At 39.3% G+C, this 27,701-nt stretch overlaps 2 protein-coding genes across 4 annotated transcripts in view; one reads left to right on the top strand and one right to left on the bottom strand.

The window, feature by feature from the left end:
- Positions 1 to 582: 582 nt before the first annotated feature.
- LOC119722865 (vasopressin V1a receptor-like) lies at positions 583 to 3,270 on the top strand. The gene is made up of 2 exons (XM_038193257.1): positions 583 to 1,816; positions 2,409 to 3,270. The coding sequence occupies exons 1-2, from the start codon at positions 733 to 735 to the stop codon at positions 2,630 to 2,632; spliced, it is 1,308 nt and encodes a 435-aa protein (XP_038049185.1). The 5' UTR covers positions 583 to 732; the 3' UTR covers positions 2,633 to 3,270.
- Positions 3,271 to 11,889: 8,619 nt separating this feature from the next.
- LOC119722864 (cardioacceleratory peptide receptor-like) overlaps positions 11,890 to 27,701 on the bottom strand; it is a 45,303-nt gene continuing 29,491 nt past the window's right edge. For 2 of the 3 annotated variants that reach the window (XM_038193253.1, XM_038193254.1), the window contains exons 3-11: positions 17,091 to 17,517; positions 16,415 to 16,550; positions 15,614 to 15,717; positions 15,222 to 15,315; positions 14,395 to 14,546; positions 13,810 to 13,954; positions 13,384 to 13,476; positions 12,998 to 13,190; positions 11,890 to 12,134 (exon numbers count right to left, since the gene is read on the bottom strand). In XM_038193253.1, coding sequence (XP_038049181.1) covers positions 11,909 to 12,134; positions 12,998 to 13,190; positions 13,384 to 13,476; positions 13,810 to 13,954; positions 14,395 to 14,546; positions 15,222 to 15,315; positions 15,614 to 15,717; positions 16,415 to 16,550; positions 17,091 to 17,267 — 1,320 coding nt within the window. In that variant the 5' untranslated portion in view covers positions 17,268 to 17,517 and the 3' untranslated portion in view covers positions 11,890 to 11,908. Of the gene's footprint in view, positions 12,196 to 12,997; positions 13,191 to 13,383; positions 13,477 to 13,809; positions 13,955 to 14,394; positions 14,547 to 15,221; positions 15,316 to 15,613; positions 15,718 to 16,414; positions 16,551 to 17,090; positions 17,518 to 27,701 lie in introns of all 3 variants that reach the window. The other variant, XM_038193256.1, reaches the window with a different exon arrangement.

Here is a 27,701-nt window from a genome sequence, read left to right as displayed (position 1 = left end):
ACACTCTTTGTGGAGACAATAACTCAAGAAATATCCGTTGTATTTAATTGAAATTTCATCTGGTGATTAGTATTGAAGTCTCAAGGGAGTGTATTAAATTTCAAGAGGAATAATCAAACAATAAAGTAAATATAACAGAAATAATTCAACGTGTTCAGCGCGAAAAATACAATCCGAATGAAAATCTACTTTAATGAAACAAAAACCAACATACTCGTTGTGGAGACAATAAATCAAGAAATATCCGTTGCATTACATTGAAATGTCATCTGTTGATTAGTCGTTAAGCTATACAGAAGCTTTATAAATTTCAAGAAGAACGATCAAACAGTAAAATTATTACAACCAAAACAATTGAGAGTGTTCAGCGCGAAATATACAAACCGAATTAAAATCAGCTGTAATGTAACAAAAACAACACACTGTTCTTGGGGACAATAACTCAAGAAATATTCTTGGTATTTAATTGAAATGTCATCTGGTAATTGGTCGTGAAGTCGCACCGAAGTTGAGGAAATATCGAGAGGAATAACAATCTGAATTAAAAGACAGGCTTTGTTTTGTTTACCACCTTGCAGTTTTTAAGTTCATCTGAAGACACCGGGGAAGAGGTTCTGCTGTTTTTAATGGCTTTCGAAGTTCTACAGAGGAAAGGATAGTCTAGTTTGCTTTGGAATCACATATTTCGACATCAAGCGCCTTTGGAAAATTAGACGAACAATTCGAGAGAAAATGGCGCTGCCCAAAGGTTCTCCATTCTCAACTTATGCACCTTCGGCAAGTGACAGGTTGGATCCAACCCCGTCATCGGAAGACAGCAATGTCACTTATGGACTTATCACCAACTCGACTCCAGCCCCGACGGTCTGGTACCCCAAGCGAGACGAGCAGCTTGCCACTGGCGAGATTCTCATCTCGGCATCCATCTGCTTCATGGCGATCCTCGGGAACTCCATTGTGATCGCGGTCCTGTGGCGTCGACGCAAGAGTCTCTCCCGTATGCATTATTTCATTATCCATCTCTGTATCGCCGATCTGACCGTGGCGTTTTTCCACACCTTTCCGCAAATGATCTGGGATATCACTTATAAGTTTAACGCCCCGGATGCCATCTGCAGGCTTGTCAAGTTCTTCCAGTTGTTCCCAGTCTACCTGTCCACTTACATCCTCGTCATGACGGCTATAGACAGGTACCTGGCTATTTGTCACCCGTTGATGGGGTTGCGTGGCAACAACAACAAGCGCATGCGCCTGATGGTCATCACCGCGTGGATCATATCGGCCGTGTGCAGCATGCCGCAGTTGTGGTTCTTCAAGTTGAAGAATCGCACCCGTGGGCCAGGGGCGGTCTGGATGGACTGTCGCGCTAACTTCCCCAGTGTCAGTGTCGTCACTGCTTACGTGACCTTCTTCACCATGGCAATCTACGTCATCCCAAGTCTCATCCTAGCCGGAATGTACGGGATGATCTGCCTGACCGTCTGGAAGAACATGGACAAGCAGTACAAGTCCCCAGGCAAGAAGCTCACATCGGTGTCGCAGAAGGACAACAACAATTGGGAAGACGACGAGACGGACAAACTCAATCCAGAACACGTGGAGCTGCAGCAGACGAACGCCGCCAAGAGGGAGAACGAGGCCAACCAAAAGCCGCAGATGCTGTACCGGCGCCACGGCGCGGCGGGCAAAGTTTCGCGCGCAAAGATCAAGACTGTCAAGATGACGTTGACGATCGTGACAGTGTATGTGGTCACATGGGCACCTTTCTTCATTGCACAGATGCTGTCTGTATGGGCCCCATGGCTTAACTTTGAAGGCAAGTAGACACAAATTTAATTGTATAAAAACATGCCAATACATACAATTTTTCTTAAACCAATTGCAGATGTAGAAGGGGACTTCCTTGATTTTGTCCTAGAAACGCTGAACAGCGCCACCACTTGCTAGAAAACGTGGAGAAATTAGTTTTGAATTCATTTCACAATTGAAAGGTGGCATTCCTCTGCCTACCCTGCCATGAAATCAAACATGATTCCAAACATCAAAAGGAGGCCTGAAATATAATGTGGCTCCAAACGTTATGTATGGAATCTGGGCAACTTCAAATGTAAATTTCCAGACCTAAGTCACAGAAGAGCATCCTCAGATATGACACGCCACCAAAACTGATATGGTAAAGCACCCAAATTCAAGTCAAAAAGGGAGCTCATTAAAGTTTAATATTGACCTCCAGATTTTTTGACTGTGAGGTCGCCCTTGAGCCTAAAGAGGCATTCAGACTTTCCCGAGAGGTCATTTGATATATGTACTATTTTTAAAACTAAGGCCAAACACTTGTCTGTTTGTTTGTTTGTTTGTAAGTAAAAATATGAACATTGTTCTTTTTTCTTTTCTTTTTAAAATTACAGCACTCTTCTTCACCATTTCTTTGCTGCTAATCAGTCTCACAAGTTGCGTCAATCCGTGGATATACTTCGCGTTCTCAAGCAACGCCATCCGGGACATCCAACAGGCATTCGGCTGTTCCAATCTCTTCCGGAGGGAGAACGGTCTGGCTTCGGACCGGACTCACCACGATGACACGTCCAGTCGCTACGTGTCAACCACCGGCACAGCGGCTGCCTCGATGTAGACAGGGGTCATCAATTGAGGGCGGCATTGGGGCGAGACAACCCATTCATCATTTGTGTCGGCGAAGGTGTCGTTCCAATTGTGTCGCTCTTGTCTGTTAAAAGACAACTGCCGACAGGAAAGGTCGTATTTAACAGCGCCACCTTGTGTCAGATAGCATCAAGTCCCATTCATCTTGTGTATAGCGCCACCTGGTGGTAGATGATGGATAGCCAACGGTTTTTCGAATGTCCGGCCGTTCGTAATTTTAAGAAAAACATTTCTGGTGACGTTTCTGCCCATCATGGTCATTGATAAAATAAACCGTTGGCTAGACGCCAAAAATACACATTGATTTAGTCTGGCGACGCGTCGCCCGTCCATGTGCGACAATGAGAGCAGCAACTACACTACACCTGCAGCAAAGGTGCAACGAGGTGGCACATAAAGGTGTCCCAGGTGCAGGTGCTGACCTTTGCAGTGTTTGACTCAGTGTATAGGCGTTACCATTGAGCACCGAGGCAAGTCTCGAATTAGGTGATGTGTCTCTAAGGCAAAACAAAAAAGAAAGATTCTTTTCGCCCAAATCTTCGCAATTATAGCTTTCTCAATATTGAATTATACTCCCCTTCCATCAAGAGTAATTTCTGCGAAGTTTGAAGAAAGGTCAATTTTTGGCCAAATTTGATCAAGGTTAACCCCCTTGCATTTTTTTTCAATTTGGCCAAAAAATGAAATTGCTCCAAACTTTCTGGAAAGATGCCCAAGGGACTCTAGAACGCATTTCATCTGGATTTCTGGCGAAAATTACCTTTGAAAATAAATAATGCGTCAATATTCTGGAGCAAATTGAGGCAAAACTATTAATGTTTTCATAAAAAAAAAATTCTTTTTGCCCAAATCTTCGCAATTATAGCTTTCTCAATATTGAATGATACTCGCCTTCCATCAAGAGTCATTTCTGCGAAGTTTGAGGAAAAGTAATTTTTTGGCCAAATTTGATCAAAAAAGTAAGGTTAACCCCTTGCAATTTTTTCAATTTTGGCCAAAAAATGAAATTGCTCCAAACTTTCTGGAAAGATGCCCAAGGGACCCTAGAACGCATTTCAATCGGATTTCTGGCGAAAATTGCCTTTGAAAATAACTAATGCGTCAATAATTTGGAGCAAAATGAGGCAAACCTATTTGTGTTTTCATAAAAAAGGTTTCTTTTTGCCCAAATCTTCGCAATTATAGCTTTCTCAATATTAAATGTTACTCCCCTTCCATCAAGAGTCATTTCTGCGAAGTTTGAAGAATAGTAATGTTTTGCCAAATTTGATCAAAAAAGTAAGGTTAACCCCTTGCATATTTTTTCAATTTTGGCCAAAAAAGGAAATTGCTCCAAACTTTCTGGAAAGATGCCCAAGGGACCCTAGAACGCATTTCATCTAAATTTCTGGCGAAAATTGCCTTTGAAAATAAATAATGCGTCAATATTCTGGAGCAAATTGAGGCAAAATTATAAATGTTTTCATAAAAATAGGATTCTTTTTGCTGAAATCTTCGCAATTATAGCTTTCTCAATATTGAATTATACTCCCCTTCCATCAAGAGTCATTTCTGCAAAGTTTGAAGAAAGGTCAATTTTTGGGCAAATTTGATCAAAAAAGTAAGGTTAACCCCTTGCAATTTTTTAAATTTTGGCCAAAAAATGAAATTGTCCAAACTTTCTGGAAAGATGCCCAAGGGACTCTAGAACGCATTTTATCTGGATTTCTGGCGAAAATTGCCTTTGAAAATAAATAATGCGTCAATATTCTGGAGCAAATTGAGGCAAAATTATTACTGTTTTCATAAAAAAAAGGATTTTTTGGCCGAAATCTTCGCAATTATAGCTTTCTCAATATTAAATGATACTCCCCTTCCATCAAGAGTCATTTTTGCGAAGTTTGAAGAAAACTATTTTTTTGGCCAAATTTGATCAAAAAAGTAAGGTTAACCCCTTGCAATTTTTTCAATTTTGGCCAAAAAATGAAATTGCTCGAAACTTTCTGGAAAGATGCCCAAGGGACCCTAGAACGCATTTCAATCGGATTTCTGGCGAAAATTGCCTTTGAAAATAAATAGTGCGTCAATATTTTGGAGCAAAATCAGTCAAAACTATTTGTGTTTTCATAAAAAAAGGATTCTTTTTGCCCAAATCTTCGCAATTATTGCTTTCTCAATATTAAATGATACTCCCCTTCCATCAAGAGTCATTTTTGCGAAGTTTGAGGAAAAGTATTTTTTTGGCCAAATTTGATCAAAAAAGTAAGGTTTACCCCTTGCATTTTTTTTCAATTTTGGCCAAAAAATGAAATTGCTCCAAACTTTCTGGAAAGATGCCCAAGGAACCCAAGAACGCATTTCAATCGTATTCCTGGCGAAAATATTGCATTTGAAAATAAATAATGCGTCAATATTTTGGAGAAAAATGAGGCAAAACTATTTATGTTTTCATAAAAAAAGGATTCTTTTTGCCCAAATCTTCGCAATTATAGCTTTCTCAATATTAAATGATACTCCCCTTCCATCAAGAGTCATTTCTGCGAAGTTTGAAGAAAACAATTTTTTTGCCAAATTTGATCAAAAAAGTAAGGTTAACCCCTTGCAATTTTTTTAATTTTGGCCAAAAAATGAAATTGCTCCAAACTTTCTGGAAAGATGCCCAAGGGACCCTAGAACGCATTTCAATCGGATTTCTGGCGAAAATTGCCTTTGAAAATAACTAATGCGTCAATATTTTGGAGCAAAATGAGGCAAAACTGGTAGTGTTTTCATAAAAAAATGATTCTTTTTGCCGAAATCTTCGCAATTATAGCTTTCTCAATATTAAATGATACTCCCCTTCCATCAAGAGTCATTTCTGCGAAGTTTGAGGAAAAGTAATTTTTTGGCCAAATTTGATCAAAAAAGTAAGGTTTATCCCTTGCATTTTTTTTCAATTTTGGCCAAAAAATGAAATTGCTCCAAACTTTCTGGAAAGATGCCCAAGGAACCCTAGATCGCATTTCAATCGTATTCCTGGCGAAAATATTGCATTTGAAAATAAATAGTGCGTCAATATTTTGGAGAAAAATGAGGCAAAACTATTTATGTTTTCATAAAAAAAAAATTCTTTTTGCCCAAATCTTCGCAATTATAGCTTTCTCAATATTAAATGATACTCCCCTTCCATCAAGAGTCATTTCTGCGAAGTTTGAAGAAAAGTAATTTTTTGCCAAATTTGATCAAAAAAGTAAGGTTAACCCCTTGCAATTTTTTCAATTTTGGCCAAAAAATGAAATTGCTCCAAACTTTCTGGAAAGATGCCCAAGGGACCCTAGAACGCATTTCAATCGGATTTCTGGCGAAAATTGCCTTTGAAAATAACTAATGCGTCAATATTTTGAAGCAAAATGAGGCAAAACTGGTAGTGTTTTCATAAAAAAAGATTCTTTTTGCCGAAATCTTAGCAATTATAGCTTTCTCAATATTAAATGATACTCCCCTTCCATCAAGAGTCATTTCTGCGAAGTTTGAGGAAAAGTAATTTTTTGGCCAAATTTGATCAAAAAAGTAAGGTTTATCCCTTGCATTTTTTTTCCATTTTGGCCAAAAAATGAAATTGCTCGAAACTTTCTGGAAAGATGCCTAAGGAACCCTAGAACGCATTTCAATCGTATTCCTGGCGAAAATATTGTATTTGAAAAGAAATAATGCGTCAATATTTTGGAGCAAAATGAGGCAAAACTATTTATGTTTTCATAAAAAAAGGATTCTTTTTGCCCAAATCTTCGCAATTATAGCTTTCTCAATATTGAATGATACTCCCCTTCCTTCAAGAGTCATTTCTGCGAAGTTTGAGGAAAAGTCATTTTTTGCCAAATTTGATCAAAAAAGTAAGGTTAACCCCTTGCATTTTTTTTAATTTTGGCCAAAAAATGAAATTGCTCCAAACTTTCTGGAAAGATGCCAAAGGGACCCTAGAACGCATTTCAATCAGATTTCTGGCGAAAATTGCCTTTGAAAATAACTTATGCGTCAATATTTTGGAGCAAAATCAGTCAAAACTATTAGTGTTTTCATAAAAAAAGGATTCTTTTTGCCGAAATCTTCGCAATAATAGCTTTCTCAATATTAAATGATACTCCCCTTCCATCAAGAGTCATTTTTGCGAAGTTTGAGGAAAAGTATTTTTTTGGCCAAATTTGATCAAAAAAGTAAGGTTTACCCCTTGCATTTTTTTTCAATTTTGGCCAAAAAATGAAATTGCTCCAAACTTTCTGGAAAGATGCCCAAGGAACCCTAGATCGCATTTCAATCGTATTCCTGGCGAAAATATTGCATTTGAAAATAAATAGTGCGTCAATATTTTGGAGAAAAATGAGGCAAAACTATTTATGTTTTCATAAAAAAAGGATTCTTTTTGCCCAAATCTTCGCAATTATAGCTTTCTCAATATTAAATGATACTCCCCTTCCATCAAGAGTCATTTCTGCGAAGTTTGAAGAAAAGTAATTTTTTGCCAAATTTGATCAAAAAAGTAAGTTTAACCCCTTGCAATTTTTTCAATTTTGGCCAAAAAATGAAATTGCTCCAAACTTTCTGGAAAGATGCCCAAGGAACCCTAGAACGCAGTTCAATCGGATTTCTGGCGAAAATTGCCTTTGAAAATAACTAATGCGTCAATATTTTGGAGCAAAATGAGGCAAAACTGGTAGTGTTTTCATAAAAAAATGATTCTTTTTGCCGAAATCTTCGCAATTATAGCTTTCTCAATATTAAATGATACTCCCCTTCCATCAAGAGTCATTTCTGCGAAGTTTGAGGAAAAGTAATTTTTTTGGCCAAATTTGATCAAAAAAGTAAGGTTTACCCCTTGCATTTTTTTTCAATTTTGGCCAAAAAATGAAATTGCTCCAAACTTTCTGGAAAGATGCCCAAGGAACCCTAGAACGCAGTTCAATCGGATTTCTGGCGAAAATTGCCTTTGAAAATAACTAATGCGTCAATATTTTGGAGCAAAATGAGGCAAAACTGGTAGTGTTTTCATAAAAAAAAAGATTCTTTTTGCCGAAATCTTCGCAATTATAGCTTTCTCAATATTAAATGATACTCCCCTTCCATCAAGAGTCATTTCTGCGAAATTTGAGGAAAAGTAATTTTTTGGCCAAATTTGATCAAAAAGGTAAGGTTTATCCCTTGCATTTTTTTTCCATTTTGGCCAAAAAATGAAATTGCTCGAAACTTTCTGGAAAGATGCCTAAGGAACCCTAGAACGCATTTCAATAGTATTCCTGGCGAAAATATTGTATTTGAAATAAATAATGCGTCAATATTTTGGAGCAAAATGAGGCAAAACTATTTATGTTTTCATAAAAAAAAATTCGTTTTGCCCAAATCTTCGCAATTATAGCTTTCTCAATATTGAATGATACTCCCCTTCCATCAAGAGTCATTTCTGCTAAATTTGAAGAAAAGTCATTTTCTTGCCAAATTTGATCAAAAAAGTAAGGTTAACAACCCCCTTGCATTTTTTTTCAATTTAAAAAAAAAATGAAATTGCTCTAAACTCTCTGGAAAGATTCACTTACAGCGCTTGGATCAATCGAACAAATAAACCAGTTGTATGTGATAAATGTATCCATTAGGCATCCCTGCAGGTATCGTTATGTTTTTAATTAAGCAGTTTAATTGAGTTTTTGTATCGAATATTTAGAATGTGGATACATGGATGTTGTCTCAAGCCGAAGGCTGTTCAATTTGATTACCTTGTCTTGTTTAATAGTTGTGATATTAAATAGGTGAGAAAAAACCAGGAGTGTTTTCAAAGGAATTTCGAAAGTCAAAGGATGAGTGAAGGCACACAGAATATCAATTATTTACACATTGTTTTAATGTTTTCTAATACATCATATCAGTTAATTCATCCGATTCTAGTCTACTATTCACACAGTTACAATCAAAAGGGATTTTTAAGAGTTAAACTTGTACATATCAATTGACAAATATAATTAACACGATCAATGTATTAATAGTGTATTTAGTACCCTCTTTCAGGTTGTATAGTCAAGTATTTATACATCTGTACATATTAATTTATAAATATATATGAATCTCTAATACATAAATCTTTCGCACAGCCCTTGAATTTTTTTTAAACAACACATCATATTAAGTAGGATTTATGTCTTAGATATTAAGATTAATGTCATAAAATTAGGCTGCACGGGTATATAATTATGATTGATGAGTCTGAACGTACAGTCTCCGAATTCCAATGGTGAAAAGTGAGCCATCACCAAACAATTATCAACAAAACTTTTTTTTTCTGTCCTTTGTTTAGCTTGTCCACCTGACCTGGGTTTTACATCCATTACTTACAAAACAGACAAAGCTAGATAGCTGGATATTACGGGATGTGTGTGGTGTGCAACCGTGAAGAAGGCGAAAAGTAGATTGTGTAGTCACTTTTGTCATATGCAAATTACTTTGCTCGAACTCTCGCGGGTTTAGAGCACCGGAACCTCTGATGAGAAATTACGGAATCCTGGAAGAAACCGAATAGTTCTGTCAAACGAAATTAGAAATGTCTAGCCAAACTGTGCAAGGTAGTGGAGAGATCCGGTGAGCTGTAAAAATGAGCCTACATGAAATACGGACTCATTTGGTTCTATTGCGCATGCCTTAGTGAACATAATTAGGACACTGACAGGTCACGTGTGAGCGTTAGAATCCATATACGGTAGAAGAGACCAGATTTCACAGGAGTCAAAATTTCATATGACACCGGAGCACAGTAATGGTTTGTGGGTAGATTGATATGCAAATACAAATTTGCATATATCGATAGAAAGCCAACTGAGGGCGCTGTGACGATGTGTAGTAAAGCGATGTACCTTAGGTTGTTGACATAAGTTAACATCTTCCTATAAAATTTTTCCCCACAATTTTCAATTTTAAGACTGAAGTGAAGCTACTAAAAAGCTTCATTGAAGTGAACATTATATTGTAGGTAGCCAGCAAATTTCGTCAACAGCGCCCTCATTTGCACGAAAATAGTTATGGACTGTGGCTCTTTTTAAAGTCAGAGGACTGATGGTGCACCAGTGTATATAATATCTTACGTTATAAGTATATAATACTTAATTATTAAAAAAACACTACCAGTATGAAGAAAATATAATCATTGCAATGAGGTTTTTTCTCCAATCATCATTGTTGACAGATTTAACAATAAAATAGTCTAAATAATGCAAGTAATATTTTAATCTGTAAAAAATAAAGAGGACAAAAACATTAATACCGTCCGTCTAGAACCGGACACCGCGGAACAAACTTTCTGGGTTTATTGCTTTTAAGCGAACCTCGGCATTCGAGTTATTAAGCAAAGCGAGTCTTTATAGAGCGAAACCATGATATTGTGTTTGTAACCGAAACAAAATAAAATTGTAAATATCAAAAGTAGTAATAGTTTTATACTACGTGGCCTCGGTATATAATAATATAGTCTTTCAAAAATTCTAATTTTCTTTATTTGGATTTTTGAGAATGTGAAAACGTACAGCACATTCTAATGTGGCAATGGAAAAGCCAAACATTTGAAATATGTTCCTACAGATTTCAATTCTTATGTTCACGATGGCTTTCATTGAGTGTTTACGATTGTTTTCTTGGCAACTGATACTATATGTCAAAGACTGACATACGTCACGACTAAAATATCAAAAATATTCATGCTATTCTGATTAGTTTTTCTTTTTTATTATGTGTGCTATAATGCAGTACAAAATGAGTTGCCCGAAAGTTTTAACACATTCGAAAATATCTACGAAAATATAAAATAAATATCTCATTTGTAATAATACTTACGTAAATTAGTTAAAATGTTAGCCATGCCGATTTCTGAAGTATTATCTAATATCAATACGAAGACTAACTCAGCTTAAACAACGGCCGGCTGAATGCTTTACCGTAAGTAGTTTTGATATTATGAAAAAATATTGTTTGGGAGTTAAGTTACATGTATATAATATGGTGTATTTGTATAGAATTTTAGAGAGCACTGTATAAAAATGTTAACCACTGGAAATTGTTATTATTTAGCACAATTATGAAGTAATAAAAATTAGATTAACAATTGTAGATCGAACGAGTGTTAAACGTTGTGACATCATTGTTTTATCTAATTTGCTTAACTTAATTAACTCCCCGACATGACATTTTTTAATTGACCATCAATCACGCAAACTCACAGTATTTAGTATCACTATCACTATTACGCTAGACTATGTGGAATAGTAACCAACTAGTTTCTCATGAATTTAATTTGTTTAAATTGGACTTCAATATTTCTTCATCATTACAAGAGACGTAGAAATTTTCGTCGTTGTTTCACAAAAATCACCTGAAATTTTGGCAGGCACACGAGAAGACGTTAATACTTTGGGGTGCCTATCACTACATACGTCAATTTTATTTTCTATAAAAACAGCGCTTTCAAAGCACTCACTTTCGGGTATTCTGTGCTGCCCTGCACATGGTTAGAAACGTATTCAGCGCAACAAACATTTCAGCCGAAAAGGAAAAGCATTTCACGTGGCGTTTGTTTGATTTGTTCTTAGCTGTACTGCACTGTAAAAGCGTGATTTCTAGTAACAAGGATTTAAGCTAAAATGACAATTGTGAGGATTCCGCCACAGGGGGAATAGGGCAAAAATGATTTATACCAAGAGAAATTGCCCCAATGACGGGTATCTTGGATTCGACTGTCAAACAAAATCCCATTCCGAAGTGAAAAACCCCAAACTCAGATTTGGTTCGGGAGGGGCCACAAGCCTTCTTCGTAAAAAACAGCTACTTGTTCACATCAATTACGATTGGAAAAAAAAATAAAAATCAGAAAATTGATTATCAGTTTGGTATAAAATTGTTACCAAACTATCTCTTTAAAAAGTTCAATATTCACGACTGCACTGTAAGTACCTTATCTACGGGACTTGCACACAGTGGCCACTTTGAGTAGCTGGCCGCATTATCAAGGTGACCAGGGTGGTAGGTGTGACCGTCATTAAGCTGATGTTGAGTTTATATCGGTTAATTCGGTAATGAGTTTCGATTAGTCGATTATCAAATACAAAATGAAGCCGACAATGGAAAGGCAGCCTTCTGAATGGCCAGCCTTAATTAATGAACAAAGCGGTTTTTTGTTTTCGATCAATCGAACTCAGACTATGTAACCAAATAACCGAAGCAAAGATTGATAAATGTAATACCGACTAAATCGGGTTTCTCATCACATCGCACTGTTGGGCATCTCCCTGGAGTTGTCGCTGTTACTGGTCCGAGCGGGCGTGTAGACGTACATGGGCCGGCTGTGACCGCGGTGCGTCCCGCTGGCTCCCTCCGACATATCGGTCAAGTTGGTGTCAGTCCGCAGTGTGGATCTCCCATAGCGTGAAGGCCTCCAGGACTTGCAACACCGCAGCTTCGTCGCCATCCAATTGATGACTCTAAATCGTCTGCTTGGATTTTTGTTTTATTAAGTAGAAATAGTAGGGTTGGTTTTTGTTTCAGTTCACTCTGAGAGAAACACACACGGAAAACAAGGAACAGAACCACGATCAGACAAAACGATGGACGCTAAAAACCAAAAAATGAAATCAAAGTGATGATCCTAAAACACGAAGATGCTCAGACAATGAAACAACAACACACAAGCACGTCCATATCACATCTACATTGTTAGCAAATACTGAGTAACCCCAAAAAAGTGTAATGACCAGTTCGGCTCTGTGCATATGTTTTTAAATGGTAAAAGTTCAACAAAACACTGAAAACAGCTCCCCAAAGTTGATTAAACATTTCTTTGGATTCTTTCAATTAAATGCTTTGCAGGGCACATGTGCCTGCTATCTGCGCGACAAGATTTTTTGGTGGGGCCCTTTTTGCTTAAATTCTAATTCCCAAGCCCTTTTAAGATACCCAACTGACTTTTATATGTCTGTCAATGTTTACCGCTCATAGCAGACTATCTTCGAAACGCATTTTGTTGCACATGAATATTCAATTTGGTACGTTAGTTGCCTTCCACCTCAGTGACCCAAATTGAAATCCCAACCCGACCAACACTTGGATTGGTTTTCTGTCTGTGTTTCATATCATAGGCTTCCCTTGGAACAACCAATCCATGTGATTTACCTCCAACCCTGCAATTGAATATTTCTTTATCAACAAACTTCCCTCGCTAGGTCTGCTCAGCTTTCCAGTAACAGTGCTGGAACGTTTGAGGAACCATTGTTGTCACTTCATGTACTAGAACAAAAATAGCTTAAAATAATGAAAAAAAATTGTTAGAAAGGAAACTCGGAAAAGATTTCTTTACCTGAGTTCCTGACAAATGTTGGTGCTGAACAAGCCATAGATGAAGGGGTTGATGGCACTGCTTAGGTACGGTAGGTTCTGAATGAAGGCCGAGGCACGGAACGCTGTGTTGAGATTAGCTTCGTCAATGACGATGACACGAAACGCGTCCAGTGTGTAGAAGATGGAGAAAGGGCACCAGCATAATATGAACGCTGAAATCATAAACAAATCAAAAGTTACGTATTCTGAGTCCTAATATAGAAAGGAGGAAACTCCGAGGTTTCAGAGACTTTTCACCTTGGAGAACTTCGAAACAGGAGATGAGATTTGAAGGTCTGCATGGTAAAGATACAAGAGTAAGTTTACGAATGGGTTTGGTTGGGGTTAGTTGTTTGGTTGACTTACCGACGATAATACACACTGTCATCTTAAGTGTCTTGATCTTTGCTTTTGGAATGAGCCCTCTAGAGCTGGCTCTGTGCTTCATCTCCTTGGAGGCTGCAAGACGGATAAATATAGAACTTGAATAAATTGATTTCTAAATCAGACTTTAGATACCCCCAAACTGCAAGGTGTTTCTGTTGCATAATGATGCAGCAAATCCCCAGCCACTATCACTGTATAAACGATGCCTTGAGACGCCCTCTAGTTGTGTTTATATGTCTGTGGTTGAACCGCCCTCTTGTGACGGTTGAAAACGACCTCTTGTGCCGATTGATGCGTCCTTTTATGGTGCTTAATATTGCCGTCTTGCGGTGGTTGAAACAAGACAAACCAACAATGAATTTTAAAACTAGAGGTAACTTCTAGTATATTTCTAACGTGACTTACCTGCTTTTCCCTTCACCTTGTCCGGTTTTTGGCCCATCATATACTTGCTACGCCTCCAAATTGACACCACCATGAAAATATAACACGTGCTAATAACGATGAGAGGGATGTAGAAGAATCCTGATACAACGTACAAAGTGTACACCTGTCACACAAACGAAATAAAACCCACAGTTACCAAGATGGAGGCATGGGCGTCGAGGGGGGGGGGGGGGCAAGGGGGGGGGGGAGCGCTTGACAAAGAAATTTAAAAAGAGGTGCGGAGTGATATTGCTGTTAATGTAACCCACATCTAACATCATGGACGTCCGCAGGGGTGTCAATGGGGGTGGGGTCGGCAAATTCTCCCCGCCCGTCCTAAAAAATAATTATAAATGGAAAATATGCTGAAGAAATGATTTTTGGGAAATAATGTGCTTTGCCCCCCTCTAGAAAAAATTCTGGCGACGCCCATGGATGGAGGTGAAAGTATATACAGCGAATTTATGTACACCAGTCAGATGCCGTGTCATTGGCTTGATATGGCCACATGATCATACGGTTTTATGACTACAGAGAGGATAAGGGGTTGCTGGGGTACCATACCTTATATTGCCAGGAGCCTGGCTGGAGCGGTGGCGGGTAACAGTGAGTGGTTCCCCACCCGTCCATCTTGGCTTCGAAGACTATGGCTGATGGAATGGAGGCGAAGAAAGGGGCGATCCATGCTGTGCCCGCCATTAGGTTTGCTCGCTTGCCTGCAATAGGTTTAAATAATATAGGGCCATAATTGATCGAATGGGGGCGCTGTTGTGACGATATTTTGGAGCATAAACATGAATCCCACATATTGACGAATTACTTTTTTTTTGTCAAGAGTCCTTTTGGACCACAGGTGCTTAGTTCCTGCCTTTTCTTGACATCATAAAAGGTGATATTTCCACCGTTTCACCAGAAAACAGCGTCGTTACATCGGCCAATTGCTCAACGCTATTATGGACAGCTGTCACTAAATTTCATTTGAATTTTAATTGTGCATTGCCTTCATAGAGCTGTCCTGTGACGATCTGGTGATCTAGACAATTACATTCATATGTAAAAGTTGTAAAAGACTGAAAGCAACAAGCAATACTTGGCAAATTTACATCTGCTCAGTTAGTATATGTCTAACTCACGTTTACAATTTAAAAAGCGTTAAAAGACACCGTGAATAAATGATTACACCTAGGACAGCTTTTTGGCGAGCAACATTCTTTCCCCGTTATGATAACTTAACAATGACGTTTCAGTACGCTTTTGGGTTTGGTGTTGCCTATAAAGGTTGTACAGTGCTGCGAACTTGGAGGTCGTGGTTGAGTTTAAGATTGACAATGCAAGGTTTGACGCCTTGTAAAGGGGCTTGTTGAAGTTGTTGATTGACTTGAAATACATACCACTTCCGGAGAAGTCCATCGGAAACACAATCGCGAAAAATCGGTCCAAACTTAGTGCAACAAGTTGGAACGAAGAGGCATTGATTACGTACGCCTGTGGTACAAAAGGAAAGAGAATTTATCTGAAACAATAAAAGTCACACAGTAGTAAATTCAGACGGTAGTTAAACAAATAAAACGATTTTCCTTGCAACACTTAGCATATCAAACTAAACCAAAGAAACTCACCAAATGCTCGTGTAGGATTTTTTACGCATATCTTTGTTAGGTTCACGAGGCATACAGAGAGCAAATTATGCAACAAATACCCTGTGCAAAAGATTTTGTATTATTGTTTGTGTAGTAAAGCCTTGCAGATTTATCTAATTATTTTCAGGAATGAATGACTGTACCTGTAAGTAGCGTATAATCTTGCAGAACACAGTTCCTCCATAGAATTCTCCCATGTATTTGTATATGATCTCATACCCAGCGTTTATGACGCCGACCAACAGATCTGTGGAATTTACACATACGATTCGATTACTAGAGCAAAGATTAGACAATGCAGTTTACAAAATATGGCCTTTACAGTAGCCCAGAGATGGAACATGGCTACTAAGGGGGTTTTAATTGTCTTGCAACATGACCAATATTATTATCATTAACATTTTCAGTGGAAAGGAGCTAGAGTGATTGTTTTTGAATAACATAATCACGAAAGGGTGATGAAAACGAAATGTGTCTTACAAGTGATTTCAGTCCGTGGTCAAACGAATAGCTATGACACTCAAGTGAATCAAGATATCAAGGGGCTTTCATTTGTCATTGTTTACCCAGTGTCACATCTTGTGATTGTCTCGTAACTGGCATGTGACATGAATTGTAATTGATTTATGATAGACTTAAGGTAGACTTGTGATTAACTTGTGACTTGACTTATGATTACCTTGTGACGTACTAGTGATTGGCTAGCGATTAACTTGTGACTTGACTTATGACTGACTCATGATCAACTGGTGATTGACTTGTTATGTACTTATTACTTGACTTATGATTGAATTGTGTTGGACTTATGACTGGCCTTGTGAAAGTTTTAACCTCTGTTAATTTAAATTTAAAGGTGATACATACTGCACAACAGCGACTAAAAGCAATGCCAAATCGTTTGTTTTTGCTATCTCCGTCAATTTTACATAAAGTAAGAAAATGACCTGCGGCGGCGAGATGAGCAACAAAGAAATTCAGTCTGGACTTCTTGTGTCTGATGACAAAAACTGCCAGGAGCACTGTAGAGTTCCCAACGACTGTCAGCGCAACCAATACCCACAAGACAATCAGCTGAAGATCCTGGAGGACATACCCAAAAATGAAAAGATGATAGATTTAGGAACAATCACACCACTTTCTAATTGTGCATGGCTGGCTCCAGGCTTTAAGTCCCCATATGGTTTCCTTTTCATTCGCAGTCTCTAATTACAGTTCTCTTTTTAGGTACATGTTCTGTAATCTTTTATCTTATGTGCGTCTCATCAGAGGCGAATTCCCGTGGTGAGGTTAATGGCTTGAGATGATATTTTATATGGGGATGATTTAAGAGCTGTTTTTGAAGTCTTTGCTGACCCAAGAGGGAAATTCGCTGCAGGAAACCGAGGTGACGTTGCAAACGAGTTGCTTTCTTTAATTCTATAGACTAGTTCGTTCTTGGAAAATCACTAATCAACTTTGCCGGGTCGATTGCTACCTTCCATAAATTGGATTTTAGACAAAACAAATTGCATTCGCTCGTTAAAAGACTGCAGTTGGCAAAACATCTTGTGGGGGTTCCATCTTTACGAAAGGGATATAATGAAATGAAGTTTAGTGAATCCAGGAAATGACAGATCTTACCCCATAAAACGAGATTCTATTCTCCCCATCAGCAAAAGGGTTCTCCGTTGTCGAAGCGTTAAGGGCGCCCTCTGTCGACAGGTCTACCCCTGCAGGGTTTGCCATCACTGACACGCCTCCTCCGCTCGAGTAGTTCATCAACCGCTCGTAGGATGTACTCGTTGCTAGACTCGTCATACCTTCTAATACTCCGTTCAAGCCTTCAATGCAAATCCTGCCGAGCAATTTAAAATGTTTTTCTTGCCACCTCTGTCGCCCTGGCGTCCGTCAAAATCGTCTCATTTGCCACCAAAAGGGCCTTTAGCAATATCCTGATTTCTTTCAATCGTAGATCCGTTTGAGCTTCAAATTTGCTACGCTTCTTATCACATTAGTTTGGTTAGCGTTTTTACCCGTTGGCCGTAGTGTCCACTTGTTGATGCATTTTCTGAAAGCACATAAAAGAAAGGACAATAAAATATTAATATCTCCATTACCTTTTAGTTTATCCATCATGTTTAAATCATGCAAACTTTGTTCAGTTGCAGATTCTTAACTTGTTCATGTCCAAAACATCCAATAAATGCAACGTCAGTAGAGATATTTTGCTGGTGTGGTATGAAATCTGCTCATTCCTTGCTCGTAGACTGCTCGGTATGATCCGAGACAAAAATGTCACACAGAATATCAGAGCTGGCAGCTGCAGCTTTGGTTGAATATAATCAGGTACCTGCAAAATCTTGAATAAAACATGGATTGGAATGAGAACATTAATTTTATTTTATTGAAACTGGACTCGCTGTTGCTCTGCTTTTACCCTCCGTCCATGTTTCTCGGGAAATTGAATCACACAATCGAATGCTTGAATTCTTCTCTTACAATTTGTGTCCTTGTCGTCATTATATCCGTTCTATTTTTTTTAGCAATAACTTGGACAAGCAACCGCTCCGGGCAGGGGAAACGCGCCGAAGAAATTCAAAACTACGGGGTTATTGGCAGCGTGTTTTGACACGTTCGAGGCGTGGGGCTTCGGCGGTCTTGCTCTCCCTCGGACACGGTCGGTGGTAACCTCATATCACGGCCGCTTGATTTCCCTTAGCTGGCTTTTATAGATCTCCAGTCACAACACACCTTGAACCGCTTATGCATTTCTCGATATCTCAGCCAATTTGGAGAACAACTCGTGGATAACAAACGTCTGGTGTCGTTTTGGTGCGCGGTGTAGGCGCACAATAAGAATGCTGACCTAATAAAAACAACCTCTAGTCTGTGCTGGCTATTTGCGGCGGGTGTCTTCTTCAAAAGATCTTCAAGCGCGAAGACAGCGTCTCATTCCTCATAATTCTAAAGGCAATACCGGGGATCCTATATACAATTTATTCCGAGCAATTTAAAGACGTTGTCAGTCTGTAAATGCCATATTTTTGTTGAATGAGGCCGCTGTTTTGTCTAGTTTATTTGAAAATAAGGCCGCACCCTAAGTGATCCGCTATGGCTTGCTATAACACATGGGTCTAAAGGAGGTGGCCGCAGCCGCTTTCCATAGGCGCGTGCGTAATTTCCAGCAAGTCATTCGGACACGGCGTAACCTTGGAACACGTCTACTTTGAACCACAAAATGGCATATTCTGTATTTTGGCAGACATTTGCATCATTTAATGATGGTGTTTGCACTGCCTAATATGGAAAAGTAGCAAATGAAACTGCGGGACAACATACTATTATAGCCCAGTCTGTAAGCTTTTGGCGCCAAAAATCCACAAACGTCTGCTAATGGCGCACTGCGAGATTTGCTTGCCCCTGCACTAGACACTTGCCAATCTAACCGGTTTTGACAGAGCGGGATTATCGCACGGTAAAAAAAAAGTCTGGGGAAAAATCATCCTTAATTCCACTGGTCTTAACAGCAAAAAACAAAAAGCTTGAAAATCTCTCAAAAGAGACATACGCTCGCATAAAAACGATAGCTCTTAATTGCTAGTGTGCAACAGAAGAGTTATGGCGTGGGTTTTGGGCATTGTTCGCTTCCAGGTTCACCAGGAGGCTATTTGATTAGAAAGATAGCTACCAGGGTTTGCGCTGATTGCTTGATCGAGGGGAAAGCTTCGCGCGGAGAACTCCTCCTCCGAACGCGAGTTCTATGGCAACCCTAACAATAACAGACGGCCGCTGCCCCCAGATAGGTGATGGACTTGGTAGTTGATTTAACAAGGGAATTTCACCCAATCAGCAAAGATACAGTTTGCTTTCAGCTGGCAATTTTAATCCGCGAAAAAGCTGAACCAGCGATGATTTCAAACCGAACATTTGACAAGATCAATTCGATATTTGGATATTTTGATATTGGTTTAAAAGTATAATTTAAATGATAGTGGAGGTACCGTGTATTATCAGAGGCAGAGATGGAAGCACCAACGGAAGTTTAGCAGTAATACATGAAGCTGTGTCTTTTGCAGCTCAGCAAAAGAAACATCGCCCTAACCCTGTAAATGTATACATTAAACATCCAACATATCCACAACTCATATCTGACACCATACAGACGAAGGCGGGAAAATAGGGATGACAAATAGTTCACAATTTCATCTGCGTCAGTGACTATCTTTTGACCCAATAAAACAGAAAACGGGAGCAAAACGTGAGGGATCAATGACAACGGGGAGAGGGACAACACTGGCTAGTTAGGTCAAGAAGTGAACAACTCGCATCATTGCAAGGTTTATAGTGGCAATTATTGTTTCAGTGACATTTACACGGTGTCCAATATCGGTCATTTCAAAAAGAGCAAATATCATTGACGCTTTTCCATGCATATAAACGGTGTTGTTTACGTTCGTAACGACCGGCAAGTGCGTTTTATTGCACCGACAAGGCTGGAAATTAGTGTCATTTTTGTCCCGCTTTGGGATTGATGGTGCCACTTTGAAAAAAACGAATTTCAAGCAGAGATGGTTTTAAGTCAACTTGTAAAACGTAGTGTATGGAAAGGTGTTGATTTATTGATTGAGCGAGTCCCTTAATACAAATGCCCTCCTTTTTTACAAGTTACACTTTTAACCAAACGCAGCATGTTTAATTGCAAATCGGTTAGCCTAGTTGACACAAGTTACTCCCACGAGAATACATCAATTTGGCGGCCCCTATACCTCGATATTGATTTCAGACTTCTAAAAACCACGACCCAGATGCATCACTCAGTACTACTTATAGAAACAAAAATACATTGCCCTAAAAAAGTGCATAGAGTAATGAGTAACAGCAACACGAACCCAAAAATGGTAACATTACTCCAGCGCAGGTCTTGTATACCACGGTTCGTATTACTAAAGCCTGAATAACAGTTGGCTTTCTTTTTGTCTGAAATGGAGAAACATGGCCGGCCTTCAGGAAATGTATTGTAATAATATCCGGGACCTTTAGGCCCTACCCATGATACACCAGTACTGCGCATGCGGGTTACAAAAAGTGTGCACAAGTGATTGCTCTGTAAGATAATACTATTTGTTGCCCTTGTGAACTCAAAGATGTGTAAAACCAAAACCTCAACACTGATCAAATGTCTGTATTCATTACTATAATCCTTATTCATATAATGCATGCTGGTTAAGCAAAGAGCAATATATCGGCCTATACATGTACTTTAATTTAAGACTTCGAAGAAGCGATATGTTTCATGGCGTCCGAGTTTACACTTAACACTGAGGAGCGTTGATGAATAACAAATACAGCCTGGCGCATGCGCACTCATGATAATTGGACATACTCTTCTTCCTTTGAGGTATCCTACGTTAGAACACGTACCCGGATGCAAGCTGATCTGGAGAACAAATTCAGCGCGGGGCAATGCGAAAAAATTCTGTCCAGCGATGCATTTTTTTGGGTTGTTATTATTGACCCTATATGTGAATTCATATAGGGCCTAAGCCTACGATCGGCGCATGCGCACTCAGGACGATTGAACTTACGATTTCCTTCATTTGAAGTATTCTCTTTAAGCAGACTTATTCAATCTCCACCAAACAAATTCATCACGGATACAAAGTGAGCATGGGGCTATTCGCGTCAAGGGGTGCAATTTCTAATAAGACGCCAGTTGAATTCAATCGAGGCTCGGCGCATGCGCACTCAGGATGTGTATTCAACCTCTACTTAACGAAAACAAACTCATTTCGGTGACAAATTCAGCACGCCAATTACATTCTGCGTCCAGGGGCGCATTTTCTTAACCACCACCACAACTATCACAGTTGAAGCGCCGCCCCCCCCCCCCCCCGCGGGGGTTTCCAGCCGCCCAAGTTAGCGCGGCAAAATTGACTCTTAATTCCCGCCAAATTTCGTTACGGGAGTCACGTGCCGGAGCGCGTCGAAATCCCTCGCTGACCGAAACACAAGCAATTTGTTACATTTGGCTGTTGATTTTTATGGTTATCCGGGGAGTAGTTTGCTCGGGTACTCGACCTATTCGGCACCCCCTCCGGGAACTGAGCGGTATGCAACTGCCGTGTTCCCGGCACCGTGGCCTGGGGGTTGTCCCCAATGGCCGAAAACTCAAGAACTGAGGCCAGTGTAAGTGGAAAAGAAAAGAAATCAACAAAAAACAAAACCAGGAAATCTCGACGATTTCTGCGCTGGCGTCCCATTAACAAAAACACCCCGAAGTGGCCGGTAAGAGGAACAGGAAAGGTTAGGCTACCCCTTATTCATACTAATCTTACGACTGCAAACAACAAACAGATAGCGGCACGGTCAGAAGTGTGGCCAGGAAGTATAACAGGTGGAATGAAGATCGGGAGTTCCCCAAAGTATCTGACGTGAATTCTACCGATAGAATATCTCAAATAGGCATACAAACACCATTTCCATGTATTTACTATTTATAAAATAACAGAATATCCCATCATTATTAACGAAACCCCTGCTAATCAAAAATATTCACCAATAATATGTTTGAAAAACATATGAAAAGCAAGTATGGCTTCAGACTAGTGACATAAGCTTGGCCTTTCATATTTGAGTTGCTGTTGTTTTCTCAGGGACTAATAGGTTTATGATGCGCATCACGTTCTAAAGCTACCAACTCCGTGACCAAAAACAAAGATGACAGTTTTGGGCGCTTCTTTGTCGTTTTCTGACAAATGTTTGGTTTGTAAAGGGTAATGCAATTAGGTTCTATAATGATTAAAAATGTGTATCTTAACCAACACGAGACAGTGAAAAACAGGTACAAAAGCACTTAACTGAAGTATATGACAACGTCCATTTTGCAGAGAACATTTACGTTGCATCATGGGATAGACTGCGTTACACAAAAATCCCCATTGGTTGGTGCAAACCGTCCCACAATGCTAAGCAACATACACTCCACAGCATACTTCCAATAGCCTATAGTAAACTGGTGCATGGCGGAACCATTAGAGAAATTGCTGATCAGAAAATTTGTCCATTTTAAAACATACCAAGATGCAGGGCCACTCTTTATTTTCATTTTCAAAAGGGTAAACAAAAGATCCCCGTACTTCCGAATGAAAATAATTTCTCTTTCGGCAAAAGAGCAAAGGTTTCACTGTCTCCTTATGCGCAGGCCATGACCGACCAGTCGAAATCCTTGTTAAGCAGAATTTATTACGGCAAAGGCCGGCAGCCCTCTCAAAGTGATTGATTAACGACACGATAAATCCAAGCTGTTTATTCATATCTTTAGCTTAAATTAAGATTTATGACTTGTGATGCTTACGGCAGTTTTTCTGTTGACCGTACCCACCCCAATCCGCCTCCCTGGGAGACAACAGCTTCCAAACGGATCATCTACTGCTCCACAGGATTTTTTTCTTTGAGAGGAAAACCCGATAAAACAAATAAATCTGGGATTGTAAGAATTTAAGTGGAAACGCAGAAATTCAAGATTGATTCAAAAGTTGAAGAAAAAAAAGATAACATAGCTGAAAAATTGCGGAATCACAATCTAAAAATAGCAACAGGCATCCCTTTTTATTTCTTTTGTTCTCATATCCAACCGACCATATTTTGAACTACCGCCTGAAACACCTTTTTTTGTTACCGCCAGTACTGTCTGGAACCCTTTCAACCAAAAAAATTAACAAATGAAAACAAAATGAATATATGTCTACAGTTCAGGCAACCAAGGCCAAGTTCGCGCAAGGACTATTGTTGACCAATGGTTAACTAACGTTTGCCCGAACTCTGTCTAGTCGACGGTGGTTGACTACGCTAGTCGACTATTTGGAACCAGCCTACTGGGGTTGGTTGCTTCGCTGGTAACCAATAGCCGCGCGCATTCATAACGCTAGCAGAGAGCCAGGATTCAGAAGTTTTGCGATGACATTTTGACCAGCGTTTGACTAGAGACGTTCGCACGTTGCTTTAGTGCGCAGGCGTAAGGTACGTCACAAATCAACCACTAGTCGACTAATGGTCCTTGCCCGAACTTGGCCCAAGCTATGTGTTACTTGAAAAGCTACTTAAAAACGAATACCAGATGTTTAAGCGAAGTACGTTGCATAGCAACCAGTGGACTCCCAGGAGATGAGGATGTTGCCTCTCTTTGAATTAGGTGTCTATAGTATACCTTTACTAGTATGTCACAGCTGCCACTACAGCCAAAGCGTTAGTGAGCTGCTTGGTGCAGATAAAATGTAAGCCAGGTAAATATTGCCAAATATGGTTTTATTAATTTTTTTTCAGTAAACTCATGACAAGCTCAATGCAATAAACAAAACAACAGACAATACGCACTTGGCATCATTTAATTTAGCCATCTATACGCATGCAACTGCAGCTTTTCCTCTTCCGAGTTGTCATATTTTTTTCAACCGACCGACCCTACTCCAGAGTCCAAAAATATATCAGAACCACAGAAATAAAAAGGAACCTCCAATGTAACCACAAAAAAAACCCGAGGCTGTGATAAAACATTATAGCGCACATCAAATGTGGTACATGAGACACTCATTTCAAGATGCGCATCCTGCTCCTATATTAAACGCAAGGAGCCTTTGCTTACGTTGTCTGTGATTCAATAATAAAGTCTGACACCAGCACCTCAATAATGGTTGCTATGCGGCGTGCAGCTCATCAATTTTCGCCAAATTGTTGTCTGTGACAGAGCCTTCCAAGTACACAATGCTGGATGTACCCGCAAGAACGCAAATATTACATTAGTACGGACAGTTCTTCCAAACAGGTGTATCTTAATTGATACATCATGCATTTTGTTCATGATACACCCTTTACCGAGAAGATATCGAAATTGTTTACAATTTCTTAACAAAGGAAATACGTGCTTACGAACTGTTTTGATAATTTTCATGATAACAAAAGCTTATTCCTTTTTCTGGTGAAAATCAACAGATTCAGGTGTTTGCGCTAAGAGTTGTCTATTTATCTTACAATTTTTGTTACACTTTCGTTTCCTCACAAAAGTTCATTCTTATTCAGATGCGAATTAACGAGTTCATCATTTTGCGGTCCCACTATGTAAACATAATTATATGTTTTGAGAGTTGTTAAAAAATCCACGAAGAAACGGTTTGCTCGACCTTTCGAGCAGTGCGCTCTGTTCATCTTCAAGAGAATGACAAGTTAGCCGAGTCTTCTCAGTTCCACACACAACACAAAAAGGAAACACTATTATGGTCGGAAAAACTTGGTCTTACTTTAAATTCAAATTACACAACAAAATACCATAAAGATTCTAAACAGTAACTGTTTTCTTCTTTTTTTTTCAATTCTGAAAGAAAACGGTTTTCAAATCATTGTTTTTTAAACACCCGTTTATGTGAATATATTTCAAGCTGACCGGATCAGCATTCGTTTTGCAGATGAACCAAAATAACGATACTAACCCAGACATAAATCTCTCAGTGAGCCTTATACGGCGTGCCGTTGGAAACCCAAGCTACGGCAATTATTGCCGAAAATTGAAAATGTGATACAGCTCGATAATTCCAGGCAGTAACCGGTATCCGATCCAAAGCCACGGGAGAAAAAAAATCGCATAGGAACCCGATGAGAATGGCCAAAGAATGCGCTGATATTGCTTGAGATAACTGCAAACCCATAGAGCTGTAAATCGTCAGCAACTGTATACCAGGAATGACATTTCGGATAGCGCTTTATTTGGATTAACTTGCGTTGGCGCCAAAAAAAGCTTCGTCAGTGGAGGATCTAATACGTACAAAGCTTTCTCACTGGCAAAAACGCTATGCACTTTCGCGTACTAATGCAAAAAGGCCAATTACTTCATACCCATATGACCTTGCGACACATTACTAACTGCATTAACTAGATTCACATGTGTTATAAGATGCATGTCTCTATTTATCATATTGCAAATTGACCGAGAGTACAGGCAACTAATCCTCATGCCGTGCTGTAAAGTGCATGGCATTTTTATGGTGGTTTAAATTGGCGTGTAATATGCTTCTGAACGATTAATTTGAAAATTAGATGGTAAAGGCACTGCCAACAACATATTTTAAGGTCATTTTTTTGGTATTATTATTGAAAGTTGTTAACGTCGGTATTTCATACCAGAATCAAAGCAAACTGGAGATTCGCGTTTGCTGAGTTACAAACGCAGGGGGATTGGGCAGACAACTATTTCATTTGATATTCCCAGTTAAGTTGTGAATATTGCTTTATGTCAGAACAGAAGAAAGAATCAAGGAATGCAGCCTTTTCTGATGGAACAATTTGTTTTAATTTGATAAAGAAAAGCGCCCTTCTGTGTTTGGTAAATTTCAGTAAACATTTTGTTTACACGTACACGTTATCGATTTGATTACGTCATCAGTTAAAACCGAGCAAACATACTGATTTACTTCAGAGGGGACACATATCATGAAGTGAAAAGAACGTCTAAAAATATACAATTTACAATGAATGTATAAGTGTGTGTACTGATAACACCTAACTTCCGGTTTGAGGATGTCACAGCATTATGAAGCCCTAGGTAAAAATTGTACCTGATATCATTTTTTTTGTGCCCCTAACATCGCCCCTGGATACGGATTAAAGTGTGAATTTAGTTTTAAAAAGACAAAAATTGATCAGTTTCAAATTCTCCCTACAATAACATCCGGTCTGATGACGTCATGATTCTGAATCCTTGCAAAGTCACTTACGGTTGTCCAAAGAAAAAATAGGAGCAATTTCAATAAAAGAAAATTGACGAATGAATTTCAAATTCAAGGAAGTTAGACTTATTCGATGTGCCGCTAGAGGGCGTCCTTTCGGTGATGACGTCATCATGCTTTGTGTGTATTAGGCATTCCTCAATCACCACTTCCGTAAAATTGTTATTTTTTTAAATTTTTTTTTGGCAATTCCGGTTACACCATCACCCAATTCCGACCATTTTAAAACGGTGATCGGGTCGACAAACGGAAACTGACGATGTGTTTGTGAGTAATAATTAGAAAGTTGAACAACGAAATTGACTGGAGCGGGGTTGAAACCTGCAACCTTCGGATTAGCGCACTGGTGCTCTACCAACTGAACTACCGGACCCTATGTTGGTGGTTTCCAAATTAGTCAACATCTTTGTTCAAGGGCGCTATCAAAGCATTTCCAGGGGTTGATCTACCTTTCAGGAAAGGGGGGGGGGGGTGATATAAAGGTGGGTGTTAAGTCTTATAAATTTAGGAACTTTTTAGCATTCCTTCCATTATTTTTGCCCATTCTACTAGTATCATAACATATAGCAGCTGAACGGGGGAGGGGGGTGTAACCCCACCCCCCTCTGAATCCCCTATACTGACTTAAATTTTATACAAAAAGGAGCTTTACTTCTAATTTTATTCTCGAATCCAGATTGACTCAATAGATAAAACGCCTTGCCATAGGGTAGCAAATTTATAGCAGTGATTTGTGATCTGGACGAGCAAAATGGCACTGCCTTCAACAGCTTTCTACCGGCAGCACCACAGATATGTGTTGGTTATTAGGTTTACATATTGATTTCGAACAAACGCCTCGTACTTCCGAGTGAGAAAAAACAACAAATAGGGTGGACTCCAGTATGCAAGCAGAATTTTTCTCCGAGACCTCTCTGACTACCCCACTTGGGAAACAAGTCCCGTAAAACCAAACCGACCGTGAAAATAACACGGATCATCAAGGAAGTCTCCAACAATTTGCGGTCCAGTGTCCTGCAAAAAATACTGACCGAGTTTTTTCTTTGGCCGTTGAAATAATCATGAGTCAAGGCAAGTCCCACGTGCTTGCAGAGCATACCAATGCAAACTCAGGGCAGTGGTTCGCACTCTTGAAGTAGGGTGGCTAATGTCAGAGTCAATATTGTGGCTCACTCCACTTGGTGTTAAATCACCGTCGTTTTACATCAATGCTCTCATTAAATTGAAAAATTAAAGTTCGCGTCAGCTAAACTACCATCAGTGTGAACCCTGGGGCCAAAGTTATGTTACAGAATTCTGATAACTGACACTGAAGGCTCTGGTGTTTACTGGGAAGCATTTCTGGGTTTTCAGTGTCCGTAGTTCCCAAGGACAGACTGATAAATTGAGTAATTAGCGTCCGTCGAGGTTGAAAAATGATTGCCATCAGTGTTATAGTTCTTCTTTTTTTGAGGGAGATTGCAATGACTTGAATGAT

Source organism: Patiria miniata, unplaced genomic scaffold (assembly GCF_015706575.1).
Source record: "Patiria miniata isolate m_02_andy unplaced genomic scaffold, ASM1570657v1 HiC_scaffold_16, whole genome shotgun sequence".
NCBI classification, from domain to species: domain Eukaryota; kingdom Metazoa; phylum Echinodermata; class Asteroidea; order Valvatida; family Asterinidae; genus Patiria; species Patiria miniata.
The sequence above is the reverse complement of the archived record's forward strand: the minus strand, read 5'-3'. Positions and strand labels throughout refer to the sequence as shown.